The sequence below is a fragment of the Achroia grisella genome, unplaced genomic scaffold, assembly GCF_030625045.1.
Source record: "Achroia grisella isolate CSIRO2021 unplaced genomic scaffold, CSIRO_AGI_Agris_v1 utg669, whole genome shotgun sequence".
Classification (NCBI taxonomy): Eukaryota; Metazoa; Arthropoda; class Insecta; order Lepidoptera; family Pyralidae; genus Achroia; species Achroia grisella.
The window spans coordinates 282,263-298,625 of record NW_026712988.1 but is presented as its reverse complement, the minus strand read 5'-3'; the positions used below and the strand labels follow the sequence as shown (position 1 = coordinate 298,625).

The 16,363-nt window shown below is 33.2% G+C and overlaps 1 protein-coding gene and 1 long non-coding RNA gene across 4 annotated transcripts; both read left to right on the top strand.

Annotated features, from left to right (window-relative positions):
- Window positions 1-1,109: 1,109 nt before the first annotated feature.
- Window positions 1,110-7,572, top strand: LOC131849938 (uncharacterized). 2 transcript variants are annotated; one of them, XM_059200070.1, is made up of 6 exons: window positions 1,110-1,203; window positions 1,420-1,491; window positions 2,264-2,403; window positions 4,880-5,026; window positions 6,283-6,531; window positions 7,289-7,572. In XM_059200070.1, the coding sequence occupies exons 2-6, from the start codon at window positions 1,485-1,487 to the stop codon at window positions 7,424-7,426; spliced, it is 681 nt and encodes a 226-aa protein (XP_059056053.1). In that variant the 5' UTR covers window positions 1,110-1,203; window positions 1,420-1,484; the 3' UTR covers window positions 7,427-7,572. The 2 variants fall into 2 exon arrangements, with proteins under 2 accessions (XP_059056053.1, XP_059056052.1); XM_059200069.1 differs by having other exon boundaries at window positions 2,243-2,403.
- A 3,807-nt stretch (window positions 7,573-11,379) lies between these two features.
- Window positions 11,380-14,546, top strand: LOC131849941 (uncharacterized). Of its 2 annotated transcripts, none has more exons than XR_009357813.1 (5): window positions 11,380-11,693; window positions 12,506-12,577; window positions 13,402-13,597; window positions 14,006-14,077; window positions 14,459-14,546. It is a non-coding gene; the product is annotated as an uncharacterized LOC131849941 (long non-coding RNA). The 2 variants fall into 2 exon arrangements; XR_009357814.1 differs by lacking the exon at window positions 11,380-11,693 and adding an exon at window positions 11,781-12,001.
- Window positions 14,547-16,363: the final 1,817 nt, after the last annotated feature.

Genomic DNA, 16,363 nt, shown 5'->3' with positions numbered 1-16,363 from the left:
GTAACGTTTAGTGCCTACAAGTTAGGTACCAACTTCCCTATGTAATGTGATATGCCTGAGAAAGTGATTTATATTGCAGAAATTATTGTCTACTCTGTACTTATTCTGTCCTTGAAATAATGTCACGTGTCAACACGACTTGGTGTGAGTGAAATGTCTGAACTTGCAAGGTCTGACTCATTGAAATTTTATTGCAACCATAGCCAAGCGAAACTAATTCTTAACTCTATGCAGGAAATCTGAAAATCATTCATATAACCCTTCCTTAATTGTAAACATCTAACACAATTTCGACTCTATTAGGTTATGAATAAGATTGCATTTGGTCGTTGGATTGCTGTAGTTGTAAAGTTCATTAAAATGTCTTTTCGTTTACCACCCTCGCGCATGCGTTTAAAGACTTTTTCCCTCCCCGTACGAATAGTGATGTGAACTGTTGGAAATAATTAAAAGAAATGTAGATAAAAAAGTATGTCATAAAAAAATAGCAAATTAAGGCATACAAAAGACTATAAAAAAATAACTATCAATGTTTATTTATTTTATAATATTTTATTGCACCAACATTAAAAGCAGATAAATTGATAAATATAGTAATAGAAAATATAATATAATGTAATTCGTCAAAGAATCCTAAATTACTTTACAACAGATGAGATGAAAATGCCGACAATTCAAATAATGTTACTTTTTATAGGTAGTTTTTAATCAATTTCTCATTATTAACATTATAAATCTATAAATGTTTCACAGCTAACGGGATAAACGGATCTTAATAATAGTTGATATGACGATAGATTAAATAATGCATTTAAAAAAGCAGACGAATTCGCGGGTAATATCTAGTTACGTATAATTCATAATAACCGATGCGGTACGACGCAAAGCAGGCAAATATTGAATTAATTTTATTATGTTCAGTACAATACACAATGAAATGAGTCACAAATAAGTATGTTAGCTTGAAAACGCTCCGCTAACGATAACGGTAATGCATTTCTCTACATCGACAATCGATACTGTTTTTATGTACACATCACTGCGCGTTCTCCTCCCCTCGAGCTCACGGAATGAATCGCGCGCGCGCGCCATGACACTCGAGACTCGAGAGCGCCCTACGCGACTGTCACGTTCAAAAATAGAACAGTTTTTCTTTATAAATTAAAACTACAATCGACCAGAGGACACTCTGGTTTATTTCACGTAAGTTTTAAATTATAAATCGATATTCATTTTGTTGTGAATATTTTTTTATCTGTAGAATCATAGACACAATTACTGCATACGTATTTTTTGTCTACAATTCATGAATAAATGTTTTTAGATAAAGAATATGAGCAAAATATTCGCAGATGCGAAACAATTTTTTTTAATGTGATTTTTTTCTTTACCTATTAAAAGTTAACTGTTTTATTACAGCTCAAGGTTCACAAAAAGGCCTCAAACTGTATAAGCTGGCGATAAACTGGTGGAAGGAGCCGGATATGGGAGGTGATTTCACACAATTATTTACCTACCTTGTTTGTCCTTGATTTTATAAAGTAGGATAAAATTGATTAGGCTCGACTGTTGACTGTGGTTGACAATTGACATTGTAACTAGTGTTGTACGTTATCGATTAACATGCCCTACGACAACAGTCAATATTTGGGCGCGTTACGTAAATTAGTTTGCATATATGTGCGATTGAATCAGCTGTGAATATTTGACGTAACTATATATAAACATATTCTGTAGATGTAGTTGTAACATTGGTATTTATCGTTGTCTGTTGCTATCTCTGTCACACTAGTACTGGCATGAATGAATTAGTGAGAGATGCTACTACTTGCGTAAGTTGCGTAGATACTTATAATATTTTTAATGCATTATAATGGAATGAATAAGAGTGTATCTTATCATCCTCCACTGGTGCCCCGCCAGCGTAAACCTTTAGCGCAGTCGGGTGCACTATTCCATTATCATCCATAAAAGAAAATATATATATAAATGTCTGTAAAAATGTATTCTTAGCAAGTATTTATAACTGCTAGTTGGGTAATTTTGGTCACCTTTATTGTGTACCCTGGAGGACAGCAAAGAATTAAATAATAAAATAAGTATAATTTGCTCATCGTAGCCAAGAACTAACTATCGTGGAGGACCAGCATGTCGTCTCCAATTGAATGGAGTCCAGGAAGGTCTGACAGGGTACATAGGTGACATTCCGCTCCCCATAAAGTAAGATATTGCACTGTGGCAGTGCCGGCCGGGGAATTCCAAGGGTGCGCCGCAGCGCGGATGTGGCGCGGGGCCTGCGGGACCCTGGTGGCTCCCGAGGCCGACGAGGCCTGGCAGCGCATCGTGGAGACCTCGCCCCCCGACGGCATCTGGCACTCGTTAAGGAACTGCGTTGCATATCAGGTTAATATTGTTTACTGTAATAAATATTCTAAAGATCTTACACTGCAAATGTCTGTACTCTAGGTACCTGTTCTTAAAATATTTCTTTTTATAATATTATAAGTAATTTTAGAAATAATAATAATATACCTGGACAATTCACATAACGCCATCTAGTCCCAAGCTAAGCGGAACTTGTGATTTAGTTAGGTACTAGACAACTAGATACACATTTTTTGTAAATACGTACATAATATACATAAAAAACACCTAGACCGATGCAATCAATCATGTGAATGCAAATATTGGTACCAAGCGAGGAATCGAACCCGCAACCACGACCATCGGAAGTAAAGCAGTGTGCTAAACCACTAGACCCCTGACGCCGTCTTCGTGCATATCTAAATATGAACTGATTTAAAAACTGTCTGTGTAGACGTATTTTTACGTTTCGAGTCTATTTTGTTGCCGTCCCTTTCACTAGAAGATACAAATCAATGTATACATTGACAGATGGATATCTTCCATCTTCTTCTTTTTTTTTTGTATATCTTCTAATACAGTTACGTTACAGATCGATGTTTTTTATCATAGTTTATGCACATGAAGTCTATAGATTTTAATAATTTACACTGACGTCCAACAATGTTTCTCAAATCCTACGGAACAATAATATCGGATTTCACAACTGCAGTGGGTATTTTAAGTAACAAAGCGGTTACTACATTATATATGTATAACTTAACCTCTATAGTAAGCACTTATAACAATATACTTCGTTCAAATTGCTCACACACATACATACACACTTTTTGACATTGTATAAATCAAGGATGCCGCATGAGAATCCTATAGCTCTGTGCCTATACTTGTAATATTTCTGTCGACATTGTAGTTTCTTCCATTAGTACCTCTCTAGATATCATAGATTTAAGTTCAGTGTAAAGTCAGTTCACGTTCTGACTCGGCGTCGAATGCACGTGTTACTAATAAACCATGTTACTATTTAATAAACTTACTAATGTAAAATAAATAGTACAATGATTACACCTGTATACTCAATACCTACATACTATAACAAACAATATATTATGTAGCGACACCTCATCACATCATATATAACAGTGGTGAGGTGATAACCACCGAGCTACAGGTTCTGGTCTTATGATCATCCATAAATACTACTTACGAGTCAAAATCCTGGATAATACATTAAACGTCAACTAGTCCCAAGGTAAGCAGAGCTTGTGTTATTATACTCACTGACAGGGTCGGATCTACCTAAGGGTTTTTTGGGCTGCAGCCCAGGGCCCTGAGGATACAAAAGGCCCCCAGTCCCCGCTGAAAACATATTTAGAACATAAAAAAAATATCTTGAATATTAAAAAAACTATCAACTTGGCAACCGTGAGATTAATCAATCCAAGCAAGTGCGTGTCTATCGTAAGGAACGAATTTCTGGAAGGAATCCGTTTTTCAGGAAAGTATGGAAGGAATTTCTGGTCGCTTGTTTTTGGTCGGTGTATTTTTTTAGTCGAGTAATATAATTAGGTAGGCCCTTAAGTAGATTTCGCCCAGGACTCCACAAACTCACTATCCGCCCCTGCTTACTGATATAAATACTTAGATATTTTTTTTGGAAATACATAATGTACATAGAAAACACCCAGATCGATACAAACAATCATACTCATGAATACAAATGTTTGTGCGCCGTGCGAGGAGTCGAACCCACGACCATCAGTATACTAAACTATAAAATGATGATGATGATTGAGATTGTACGTATATCAATAATAGCTGAGGCAGCTCCTATTGCCAACTTTGTATGTTATTTTCTATTTCTTATTTTGTGTAGTATTTGTAATTAGTAGTGTTATGTTGGCAATAAATGTTTTTTTTCTTAGGTTTTAGATATTTACAAATAAAAATAAAACAATTATAAGAAAAACACTCTATGTATCTATAGTGACATATTTTCTGAGATTACTAATAGTGGTTCATTATATAGTGTTTCAATAATTTTTTAATATAATTATTGATTGCGATTGTTTAATGTCTTTGGGGAGTATATTATAAATCTGTGCGCCTTCACATACAATAGTTTTTCTGTCGTAGTTCTCTGTGGCCTTAATATTAAATTATTTGCGTTTCTCAGTTGCATTTTTTGCACTTACTGTTTTTTAGTGAAGCTCATGTTTCGTAAATGAATGATCTATCTATCTATCTAAACCGCTAGACCACCAAAGCTGTCGGTGTATGCAATGTATACGGTTGAGAACATTCCAAATTATGTTAATTAAAAAGATGTATGTTCTGATTTATAATTTTTTTTTAAGGTTGGCAACCCTAGTATAAATACAACAATATCTATATTACCCAAACATTTCTCAGCTCACACACGTTCAGTAAACAAGTTTCCTCTCACCCTGAGCAAATTCTAAAATATTAAACAACGATATAATTGTAATGTTTGTTGTACATTGACGTGTTACAGGCAGGAGTGTGGCAGAACTTGTTAGCGAAAGGGATAGACGACGTGATCCAACCGGCGGCTTTCAAACTGGCTATTGTTTTGAGGCACACACCCTCAGAGCTGGTCGTCAGGTTGTTAGCCGACTTGCTACGCCTGCATCCACAATCTGTTAGTACTGATATAGATATGCATACCAGCTGTGCCCGTGATTTCATCCACGTTAAATTTCAATATAAAATATATCCTATGTATTATTCTGATGCATAAGCTATATTACTGTAAGGTTTCATCAAAATCCGTTTAGTAGTTTTTGCGTGAAAGAGTAACAAACACCTGTACTTACAAACTTTCGCATTTATAATATATATTATATTAAGATTAAGATGTTTATGAGAAATACAAGACGATCTCGAATAATAGCAGTTTTATTGCTATATGATTAAGTAGCTGTATCTACATCGTCCGCGTGGAATAGTGACGTTGACCAAATAAAGAAAACATATTTAATAATGTAACCTAAAAAGTCAAAGAAAAAATTTTCATCATTGTAGCTTCAAAAGTGTTGTATGTCCTTACAAAATTTGTCAGTCACTACAGTCACACAGTCACCTAGATACATCAAAATAATAATTGCATTTAATAATGTCTAGTAAGACAAATTCAATATTGTCTACTAGGCACTGCTGTGTCTAAACTGTGTCACCCCACCTTACATTTTCCTATTGTCATTTAGTATATAAGATCATTATTTCTATGTACATATTGTCAGTTTATTATCATCTGTAATATACATCGTCTCGACCAACAACATCGTATCATTCACCCGCAACAAATGTCATATTTATGTTTAATCAACAGCCTAAGCAGTAAGTTTCTAGCTTCTAGCTTTAAAAATGACGATACTTCCTTACTACCTTTCATTTCCCCTTTCAACCGCTTCATCATCTGCTTCTTCCTTATCCCAATTATTTGTGGTCGGCGTAATATGTTTTTCGCTTCCATTCATCCCTGTTCGCAGTCATCGCGTTATTTACTTCCTTTCTTACCATATCATCTTTCACACAGTCCATCCATCTCTTTTTCGGCGTTCCTCTGCCCTTATAACCATCCAGATTCATATGTAACACCTTAAAATATTATCCTCATTCCTACGCATTACATGTCCATACCATGATAGACGATTACTCTTCAACCTCTCTGACACCGGTGCCACTTTCAACCGCTTTTTTCACAACCCTTTTTTCCATAATGATGAAGCAATATCAATTTGGCGTGAAAATATATTATTACATAGACTATATATCGACTAAACAAAGAGACGAATTCGCGGGAAATAGCTATATATAAAAATAAAAAGATATTTTGAATTTGATTTTTTTTATAAGATAGTTTATTTATATTTTACTGTTATCTACCATTGATAGCAAGACCTGACATCATACGTGCTGGCTTTACTGACGGATGACGAGGCTCAGTGGTGTGGAAACTGCGGTCGTGAGACATCACCGTCAGCTCCGATAGGTCCCGCGCCGCTCCGAGACCTGCAGCTGTTTGGAGATTGCGAGCTGGCGGTGCTGGCCGCCTCAAGGGAAGAATACGATGCTCACGCCAAACTAGTACGGGCTGAGTACTCCACACTAACACATGACAATTATGTTGAACTACGAATCAAGGTACTTTGAGATAACCATACCAATATTATAAACCTGAAAGTTTGTGAGTATGTATGGATAGATGAATGACCGTAGACCGTACCCATTCAAGTGAGGATGAATGGCCGTAGCCAGTTATGGGGTCAGGGAGGGGCAGCAGTCTAAAGTATTAAGCAACTTGCAAACTATACCCCAGATTTTTTTAATACAAAATAGTTACAACCTATAGCACCCTGTATCTTTGTTTTTTTTTTGTGTCGACTGTCTACTACAAAACAACTGCAAAATTACACGCAAATTAGCTTTGAAAGCTTTTTTTATAGGATGAAGACAAACAATGTTGTGATGGTAAGTGATTACCGCCGCCCAGGAGCACCCGCAACACCAGGGGTATTGCAAGTACGTTGTCGGCCTTTTAAAAAGGAATAAGCTCATTTCTTGAAGGTTTCAATATTGTATCGGTTCGGAAATATTATAGCATACAGAGTCACGCCTCCGCAGGGTGAAAATGCTCAAGAATTTGATATCTGTAAATAACTTTCGATTTCATCCTCATCGCAGCCCGGAAGACGTCCACTGCTGGATATAGGCCTCCCCCAAAGATCTCCACGACGATCGGTCCTGCGCTGCTGTCATCCAATGCCTTCCAGCGATCTTGACCAGATCGTCGGTCAATTTTCTATTTATAAATACATAATTATATGAATACCTCTGTATGTGCCATCTAAGATAACAGTCGTGAAGTTATATTACTAACTATTCCTTTTTACTGTTGCAGATACTTAATCAATTTTCACAAATCCCGAAACTCTTCCACACACCTGAATTTGAGTGCTTTGAAGCGGCCGCGAGGGAAAATATAGAACGAGAAATAACTACACTGCGAGAACATCTGCTAACTGGTAGAAAGGATTAAAACAAAACGTGGGTTAAACTTGGGTTAAATTAATACAAACATGTAAACGTACAATTAGGAAAAATCACGGGATCTTACCACGTTTATTTTTAGTGTCTTCCCGATATTTCGGCAGTTTCAACCGCCATGGTCAAGGATTAACTGAAGAGCAGACATATTCGTCTACCTTCACATGTCTTCGTTAGTTGCTACTATTGAATATAAAAATGTCCATAAAAGATTCTTCAGTTTACCCGTGATTATGGCAGTTGAAACACTGCCTAAATATCAGGTACTCAATAAAAATAATTAATAATAATCTTTATCTCTCTGCTCACAAGGAAACTTACAATATGAAAAAATTATATTTAAACTTACAAGTTATTTCTTTGTGAGTCTGGAGTGGAAACTAGGTCGAAAATAAATTCATGTAGGTCTATTACAGACTCTTATGATATGGCAAATCTACCGACAGTACGGAATTATTTCGAGATCAGAAGAGCTGACAAGAAACTCAGCTCGTATTCTTTTCAAATAAATGTTGTACATGTTTACAATAATACACAGTCATTAAAATTCAAATTTGGGAGAATAGAGTGACCACCAGCATATGCTATTGCAAAAGCAAATCGTCTAATCAGCGTTCATAACCCGAACAGACCAGTCCCCATAAGCCGCACCCGTTCACGAGTATGACGGAACAGATTATTAATTGTAATAGCATATGCCACCAGCATATCACTCTGGTACGTGGTAAGATCCCGTGTTTTTTTTCTAATTGTACATAACACGAATATGTTCATATTGTTGAGAGCTTCGCTTCAATATATGTATGTATTGTAGATTACATTCCGTGGACTTAAATATCATAAATTTACAGTATGTAGGCATATGACGGTTTCAGTAGTGTAGCAGTTTGCTTCCAATGGTCGCGGGTTCGATTCCTCGCACGGTGCAAACTTTTATATTCGTGACTATGATTGTTTACATCTGTCTGGGTGTTCTCTATGTATATCATGTATATAAAAAAAGTATTTATGTATTTATATCAGTCGTCTATTATCTATATCACAAGCTCGGATTAACTTGGGACTAGATGGCGCTGTGTTAATTGTCCAGGGTTATTTATTATTTGTTTTATTCATCCGGGATATATTAATCGACCATGAAGGAAACTATTGTAAACATGTTGATGTATATAAATAAATATAAGTACCATATTACGTATGTGGGTGTGAATACAGTGAAATCCGTGGGTAAATTACGTTGATATGTAGATGTTGGTAGCATTGTTTGCATTTAATTATTAACATTTTAACTATCCAGTCAGACTTTCTGTCTGCGTGGCTATATATCACCTATTTCTGCCGCCAAGCAGCTTGCTTTGTAATATTTTTATGGACTACTAGTCGTGACATTGCATAGTATTTTTAATTATTTAAGCTAATTATTTTATTAATAAGACACGTATAAATACTCCAATAAGCTTGAAGAAAAAATTTCGACGTTATAGCTTAAAAAATGACTAATTTCCAAATTTTCATCCCCTAATTTAAAATATATAAATATAAAATAATAAATAGCAGGAAATACTATACATATACTTAAATAATTAAATACATATTATTTTTGTTATTAGTTTTGTGTTTACATGAAACGTGTATCCCACGTTTCATGTAAACACAAAAAAATAATAAAAATATAAAGTATATAGTAATAGTAAAAATTTAATTTATTTCAAATAAAACTGTTAGTAATAGAGCTGCTTAATTCAAGACTGTTTACGATATTTGTACACGAAATAAGGATACCATAACAATGCTGTCATCATATCTATATTTCAACGCTTATATTTGTGGCCAGTGGCGTAACTACAGGGTGGCAAGTCGGCAAAATGCTACGGACCCCCAGCCGTAAAGGAAACCCAGTCCGTACTCACTTAATAAAAAAAAATGTTTTGTCTTTAATTTATTTAGGTTACCTACTTAGTTGCATACACGAATCAAAGAAATGTATTAAATGTTCAATGCCTTTTTATAAATAAAAAGTTTTTTGTCTCTAATAAATCTGTGCTAGGCCTTCCCTGTGTTACAGCTTCTTTATATTCGGCTTATATTAGGCGTCCGATGAATTTACTAAGAGCCTCTAACGGTGTAGTTACTCCACTGATTGTGGAGTCAAGGATTATAGCTACTGATGGATGGATCGATGTTCGACTTTATGAAATAATAAAATTATTGTCTATTTTGTAATAATATCTGACTATAATTTTTAAAATTCGTCTTATTTTTAATGTAAGTAGAATTTGATGAATTAATGTGATGTTAAATTATTGTTTGTGCTTGTTAATAGCAGGTTGCTTTATAAATTATAAAATGAAATATCTACCGCAGTCTGTTCGCCTTAAACTACGCAACGGATTTTAATGCATTTCTTAGCAATAGATAAGAGTGATTCAAGAGGAAGGTTTATATGTATAATACATGTACATCCGTGCGAAGCCGGGGCGGGTAACTTGTAAAGTATAAAGCAAAAGGATTTGACATTGACACATTAGGATTTTATAAATTTTAATTTGATAGTACGTCTGCCTGATTTTTACTTTTAATCTATGTATAATCTCATTTAGGTAGCCATCTTTATATTGATTCATTATTATTAGTATTACTAGTGATGTTACGTTACTTTGTTGTAGTCAAGGAGTAGGTATACCAATAATTGCATTAGGTACATCGTGAAAAAAATGACTCAATATATTTAATCAAGTTTGTACGTTTCGTGATACGTTTTATGTAGCTGAAATACATTCGAAGTATTATTTTAATATATGTTTATAAAAACGTCTTTACTGATTAAATTTATTGTTGTTTTACTATGTTCAGGTTGCTATCTGTAATGGGAATTTTAAGATGCTTAGAATTGCTAGAACATTAGACACATAAAAGGCTCAATCGTTATAAAATGTATGTACAAATAATTCTAAATTAGTGATAATGATGTTATGTTGTAAAGTTCTATTCAGAAATTCATAATATTTACAAGTACTAGAGCAAATGTTTTACTTGAATATGTTTATTCTTGAAATTATATTTTTAATTAGGTAGTTAATTTTGCATAGTATCATCATTTATATGTTTTAAATTAGTAGAAAAATTATGACAAAGTCATAATTATTATTATTAGAATATATTCTTTGCATAAGCACTCCTGAAAAGATATTTGTTTAAAAAATATATTCAAAAGAAATAAAAAAAATGTTTTATTTCCTAGTTTCATTTCTTTTTTTTAATTGAGGCCAAGCAAAAACTGACCGACTTGATTCATAGCGGCAAGAACCTGGAATTGTATTGATGTTACATTTGTTTATTCCTATTAGGTTAGACTAGCATCTCTATATAGCTTGTGGTTAGACTAGAAGAGGAGACAAACTACATGTAATAACCTACATAGGTTATAAACGTAGTGATTATTTGCTCAGTGCTGCGAATTACGTGTCGGGAATACGGTTCTACTGGGATTTATTTGATAATATTATCTTATTAACTGTGACTTTGAGGTGAGGAATGGTGTTGGATCAACAGCCTAAGTTAATACAATAAAAACAACATTGAATTAATATCAACTAACTTTTATTATTCTATTCCTTATCTTGTAAAATATATAATATTTAAGTCATTCAGCACTTAAAAATATTATTAATATTAAATATAAATACAGTTTCAAATGCGATTTGCTGTCTACAAAATTTTAAACACACAAATACGCACATTTGGGCGTGGATAAATCATTATAAATTTTGAACTACAAATTTAAGTTGGCTTCTAGCAATATTTACAGTTGAAAATTTTCCATAAGTCGAATCCTTAAAACATTTACATTGTTACTCTTCACTTGGAAAAGCAATCAAAATCGATATAAATTATAATTGATGTCCACAGCACTAAAACAAACTGTCAAAACTTTATGACTTTTTTTTTTTTTTTTATTTAATATTTTACGGCTCTGGATACAAGTCCTTTTTAGCCCAACATAAGATACAAAACCTAAAAAAAAATTATAATTTCTTCCCAGTGTTAGAAATAAATTTATATAAAATCTTGTATAGTGCAGGCCTTGATAAGATCTCTTCTAGAGACTTCGGTACTTCATTAATATGCTCTTGAATCTCGTGAATGAGTAATAATCTGTCGAGTCCGTATTTTCTACATTTGAATATAATATGATTCAAATCTTCGTCTTCATTGCAGTGAGGACATTTTGGGTTGTGAACCATTTTCATTCTGTATAGGTGAGTGCGAGTTTGATTATGACCAAATCTCATACGATTAATAGTCGTGATAAATTGTCTGCTGTCGACGTCTTTATTGTTGTGGTACCAAGGTTTGGCGGGCAGGGTTCCTTGGATCTTGGCATACCATTTTCCCTTATCGTTAGCAATATTTATGTAATAGTTATTCCATAATAATTTTAGAGCATTTTTAAGTGAGCTATAATAGTCGGTGAATGAAACTTTAAACATATTCGAGTGGTCTTCATTATGAACATTCCGAGCAGCTTGATCCGCTATTTCATTTCCAGCAATTCCTTTATGACCAGGTACCCACAAGAATGTTACCTGCTTACCGTTGTTTTTCAGATCATAAATATTTTGTCTGATATTATACAATAAATAGTTTAAATTATATCTAAGAGATATATTTTGTAGAGCTTTTAAAGCACTTTGCGAATCCGTTATTATCATAAAATTTACATCATTTATATTATTTATATGCTGTAATGCTGCATATATAGCATAACATTCAGCAGTAAATATACTACAATTGTTATCTATTTTAAAACATTTTGTTAATTTAAGTTGTGGGTCATAATATGCTGATTTAACATTATCAGAAGTTTTTGAACCATCTGTGTATATTCTATAAGAAGCCATATTTTCATTTATCTTATATATATCAGCATTACAGATATTATTATCTATATATATTGATATGTTATTATTTATAAGTGCATCATAATTTATATGATACAAAGGCCAAATTTTACTTTTATATATATTTACAGTTTGAGAATGAATATGCAAAACAATTCTTAATATTTCAGGTAAATAACCAGATAAAAGTCGGTTAAAGTCTACATAAGGGCCTGGTGTAACTGATTCAACAACTTTGGGAGGTATGATTCTATCCAAGACATTATTATTATTAGAAGAAATAAGCTTTAAACAAAATTTCTCTGCTATTTGTAAGCGTCTTAATATTAAAGGGGGGGTATTCGCTTCACACTCCATAATATGTATGGGTGTTGAACACATCGCTCCTGTAATTATTCTTAATGCTTTATTTTGTATAATGTCAAGTTTTCGTAGTAAAGTTGGGTTTGTATTCATATATGCTAGGGAGCTGTAGTCAAAATGGCTTCTAACTATACTCTTATATAACATAGACAATGTGCGAGGATCAGAACCCCAGTGAACTCCAGCCAGGGCTTTCAGTATATTAAGACCTTTACATGCAGATTTTATAATATTATTTATGTGATTGTTGAAAGATAATTTTTGATCTAAATGTATTCCAAGAAACTTTTTTTCCTGAATCCATGGCAGCAAAATGTTATTATATAAAATAGGTTGTGAACAATTGTGACTCTTTTTTGAAAATATTAATGCTCCACTTTTACTGGGACTTATAATTAATTTTAATTTATTATGATAGTAATCACAAATTTGTTTTAATGCAATATTTAAATTATTTACAGCAATAGTTACATTATTATTAACACTATATACAAGCAAATCATCAGCAAACTGTAAAAAATTTATATTATTATTATTTTGTGTCAAATAATTATTGATTTGACAAGTGTACAAGTTATACAACAAAGGAGAAATAGTAGCACCTTGCATAGTGCCCTTATAAACATATCTAGGTCCATGAATTATGTTGTTGTATTTTACATACATAGTTCTCTCATAAAGAAAATTAAATATCCATTTACAGACTTTGCCTGGTATGCCAATATCATCAAGAATGTGAATCATGATTGAAGGGTCAACATTATCAAATGCACCCTGGATATCTAAGAAAGCACATACTGTAAAGGAATGGCTATGGAAAGAATTTTTTATATCTGCAATTAAGGCAGTAAAACTTTCAGCAGCGCTCCTGCCTTTCCGGAAACCAAATTGTTGAGAAGGTAAAATGTTATTCTTTTCTACATAAAAATCTAATCTTGTTTTGAGCATGTGCTCGAATAGTTTGCCAATACATGATGATAAGGAAATAGGTCTATAGGAATTGTAATCGTCTGGTGGCTTGTCCTGTTTTAGTATTGGTATTACACATTGTGTTTTCCATGTTTGTGGTATATGTTGACAATGCCATAGCAAATTGAAAATATCAAGGAGTAATTTTTTTGCATTTATATGTAAATATCTAACCACTTTATATGGTAAATCATCCAATCCAGGTGCAGTGTCCTTTCGGGACTGTAGTGCTGTTTCAAATTCAAGGAATGAAAATGGTTGAGAAAGAAACTGACAGTTTACATTTCCAATTTTTTTAAATATACTGTTAAGTGATATATTGTCAATCTGCTTTTCAGGAGGGGACAATGGAGCATATTTTTCAATAAATGATGGTATCCATTCATCATTTTTTGGGGATTTATGTACAGGTATGTATTTAAATTTTTTAATATAATTCCAAATAATACTAACAGGCGTATATCTATTAAAAGACTCACACAGTTTTTTCCAACTTTCTTTCTTTTTTATACTTAACATTTTTTTCTTTAAAGCATCTACTTTTTTATAATTAATGTAATTTTCTATTGTGGGGTTAGTTCTATAATAATTTAATGCTTGTTTACTATTTTTGACCATGTCTTTACACTCATCATCCCACCATGGTACTGGTTTTTTATATATATAATGAGATGTTTTCTTTATTTTCGGAATACAGTTGTATTTAATTTTTTCTATAGTGTCAATAAATAGGTTGTAACTGGCTAATGGATTATCTTGATCTAATATAATACTATTAAATGCCTTTTCAGATTCAGAATGAAACTTGGACCAATCTGCTTTAGAATAAATATACTGTTCTGTGGGAAGTCCTATATCATATTTTTCTATAGATGTTTGGATATCAATAATAGTAGGATAATGGTAACTGCCCATTGGATCGTCATGGACTCTCCATTCGCATAATGGTGCTACAGATGCACTAATAACAGAAATATCTATTGCAGACGGTTGATGAGTAGAAGTACCAACTGTAGTTGGAGAACCTGTGTTTAATATGCATAGATCAAATTCATCACACATATTATAAATTTCAGTGCCTCTACTGTTAGTATTGTTACAGCCAAAGGCTACATGATGAGCATTTAGATCACCTGCCAGCATTACTGGTTTAGGAAGCCTTTGTAGTATTTGTTTAAGTTTATTAACTATAAAACGGCCTCTACCACTTTTTGGTGGGGGACAATATGTACATAATATAGATAGGTTACCTAATTGTGTTTTTAATATTATAGCTACAGATTGCATAAAGTCATAAAAAGGTGTGGGAACAATTGTATATTTAAAATCGTTTTTTATTAATATACCTACACCTCCATATCCACCTATACCATTTTGACTTACATAGTTATAACCAGGCATGTTAAAGTGGCAATTCTCTCTCAACCATGTTTCATTTAGTAAGCAAATATCTATATAATTCTCATGAATATAATTAATAAGTAAAGGTTTTTTATTATACATACTTTGTATATTGAATTGAGATATTCTAATAAATGACTTAATCACTTTTAAGACTTTTTATTAATATGTCCTTAATAACTGAGGATGTCAGTGCCCTGCTATCATTTCCTAAGGAGACTAATGCTCCAATAAGACCGTTTAGTACATGATCACTTTTAAGAATTTTTTCAATTAGTTCTTTATTTTCATCTTGTGTACTTGGTAATGGGGATTTTTCCGTAGATGATTTATTATTTATTTTGACTTGAGTATTATTATTGTTTCTAGAACTAGAACGTAATGTGGGGAAGTTAGTGTCATAGTTTTTTGTAATATTGTTTGGGTCAACATTTTTAAAATTCACAGCTTGAGCATATTTAATTTTATTGTTTTTTTCCTCCATTTTATACTTTTTAACAGGACAATCTCGAGAGATAGCAAGGTGCTGACCTCCACAGTTAATACATTGTTTAATCGTTTCTGCTTTACATTCAGAATAGTGATGATCACCTGCACATATTGAACACTTTTGAGCAGATTTACAAAACTTTGCGCCATGGTTAAATTTGAAACATTTATAGCATTGTAAAAGAGGAGCCATATATTCATATACTCTATATCTAAAGATATCTAAATACACATAGTCTGGAAGACTTCCAGACAAAAAAGTCAATCTAACTGAACCAAACGGTTTAACTTCTCCGTCTACTTTTTTTGTAAACCTATTTACACTTATGATCTCATACGGACAGGTAAGCTTTTTAAACAGCTCTTCATTGCTTATACTTGTGGGTACAAACCTGAGCACTCCAATTGTTTCCACAGCTGCTGCTGGAATGTGTGCATGATAGTTGTGCTTATTGAGAAAGTCCTCATTGTTCAAAAAATTATTCGCATTATTTACTTGTTTAAATGTTACACCGACTTTAGTTGCATTAATGCGCTTAATATTAAGCACGCCCTTGACATCATTCTTAAATAGATTGGCCATCACCAGTGGATTTTGGTTTCCAATTTTTTCTCCAATGGAGCTTGTGATAAATACGGTGTATTCGCCACTCACCATTGTGTTTTCTGGAAAGATTCTCTTATAACCAGGTTTTATGTAAGGTTTATAGTAATCATCTGAGGAGGTATCTTGTCTCCTTGCAGTTTTTCGGCCCGGAGGCGGGACGTCACCGTCCCCCTCAGGCATGATTCTAAGATAGGTATTT

Bases quoted from the DNA above. Each gene is read 5' to 3' on its own strand.
- LOC131849938 (XM_059200069.1), top strand. The intron at 5,027-6,282 runs GTTAGTACTGAT...TACCATTGATAG, and splicing joins TACGCCTGCATCCACAATCT to CAAGACCTGACATCATACGT. The intron at 6,532-7,288 runs GTACTTTGAGAT...TTACTGTTGCAG, and splicing joins ATGTTGAACTACGAATCAAG to ATACTTAATCAATTTTCACA.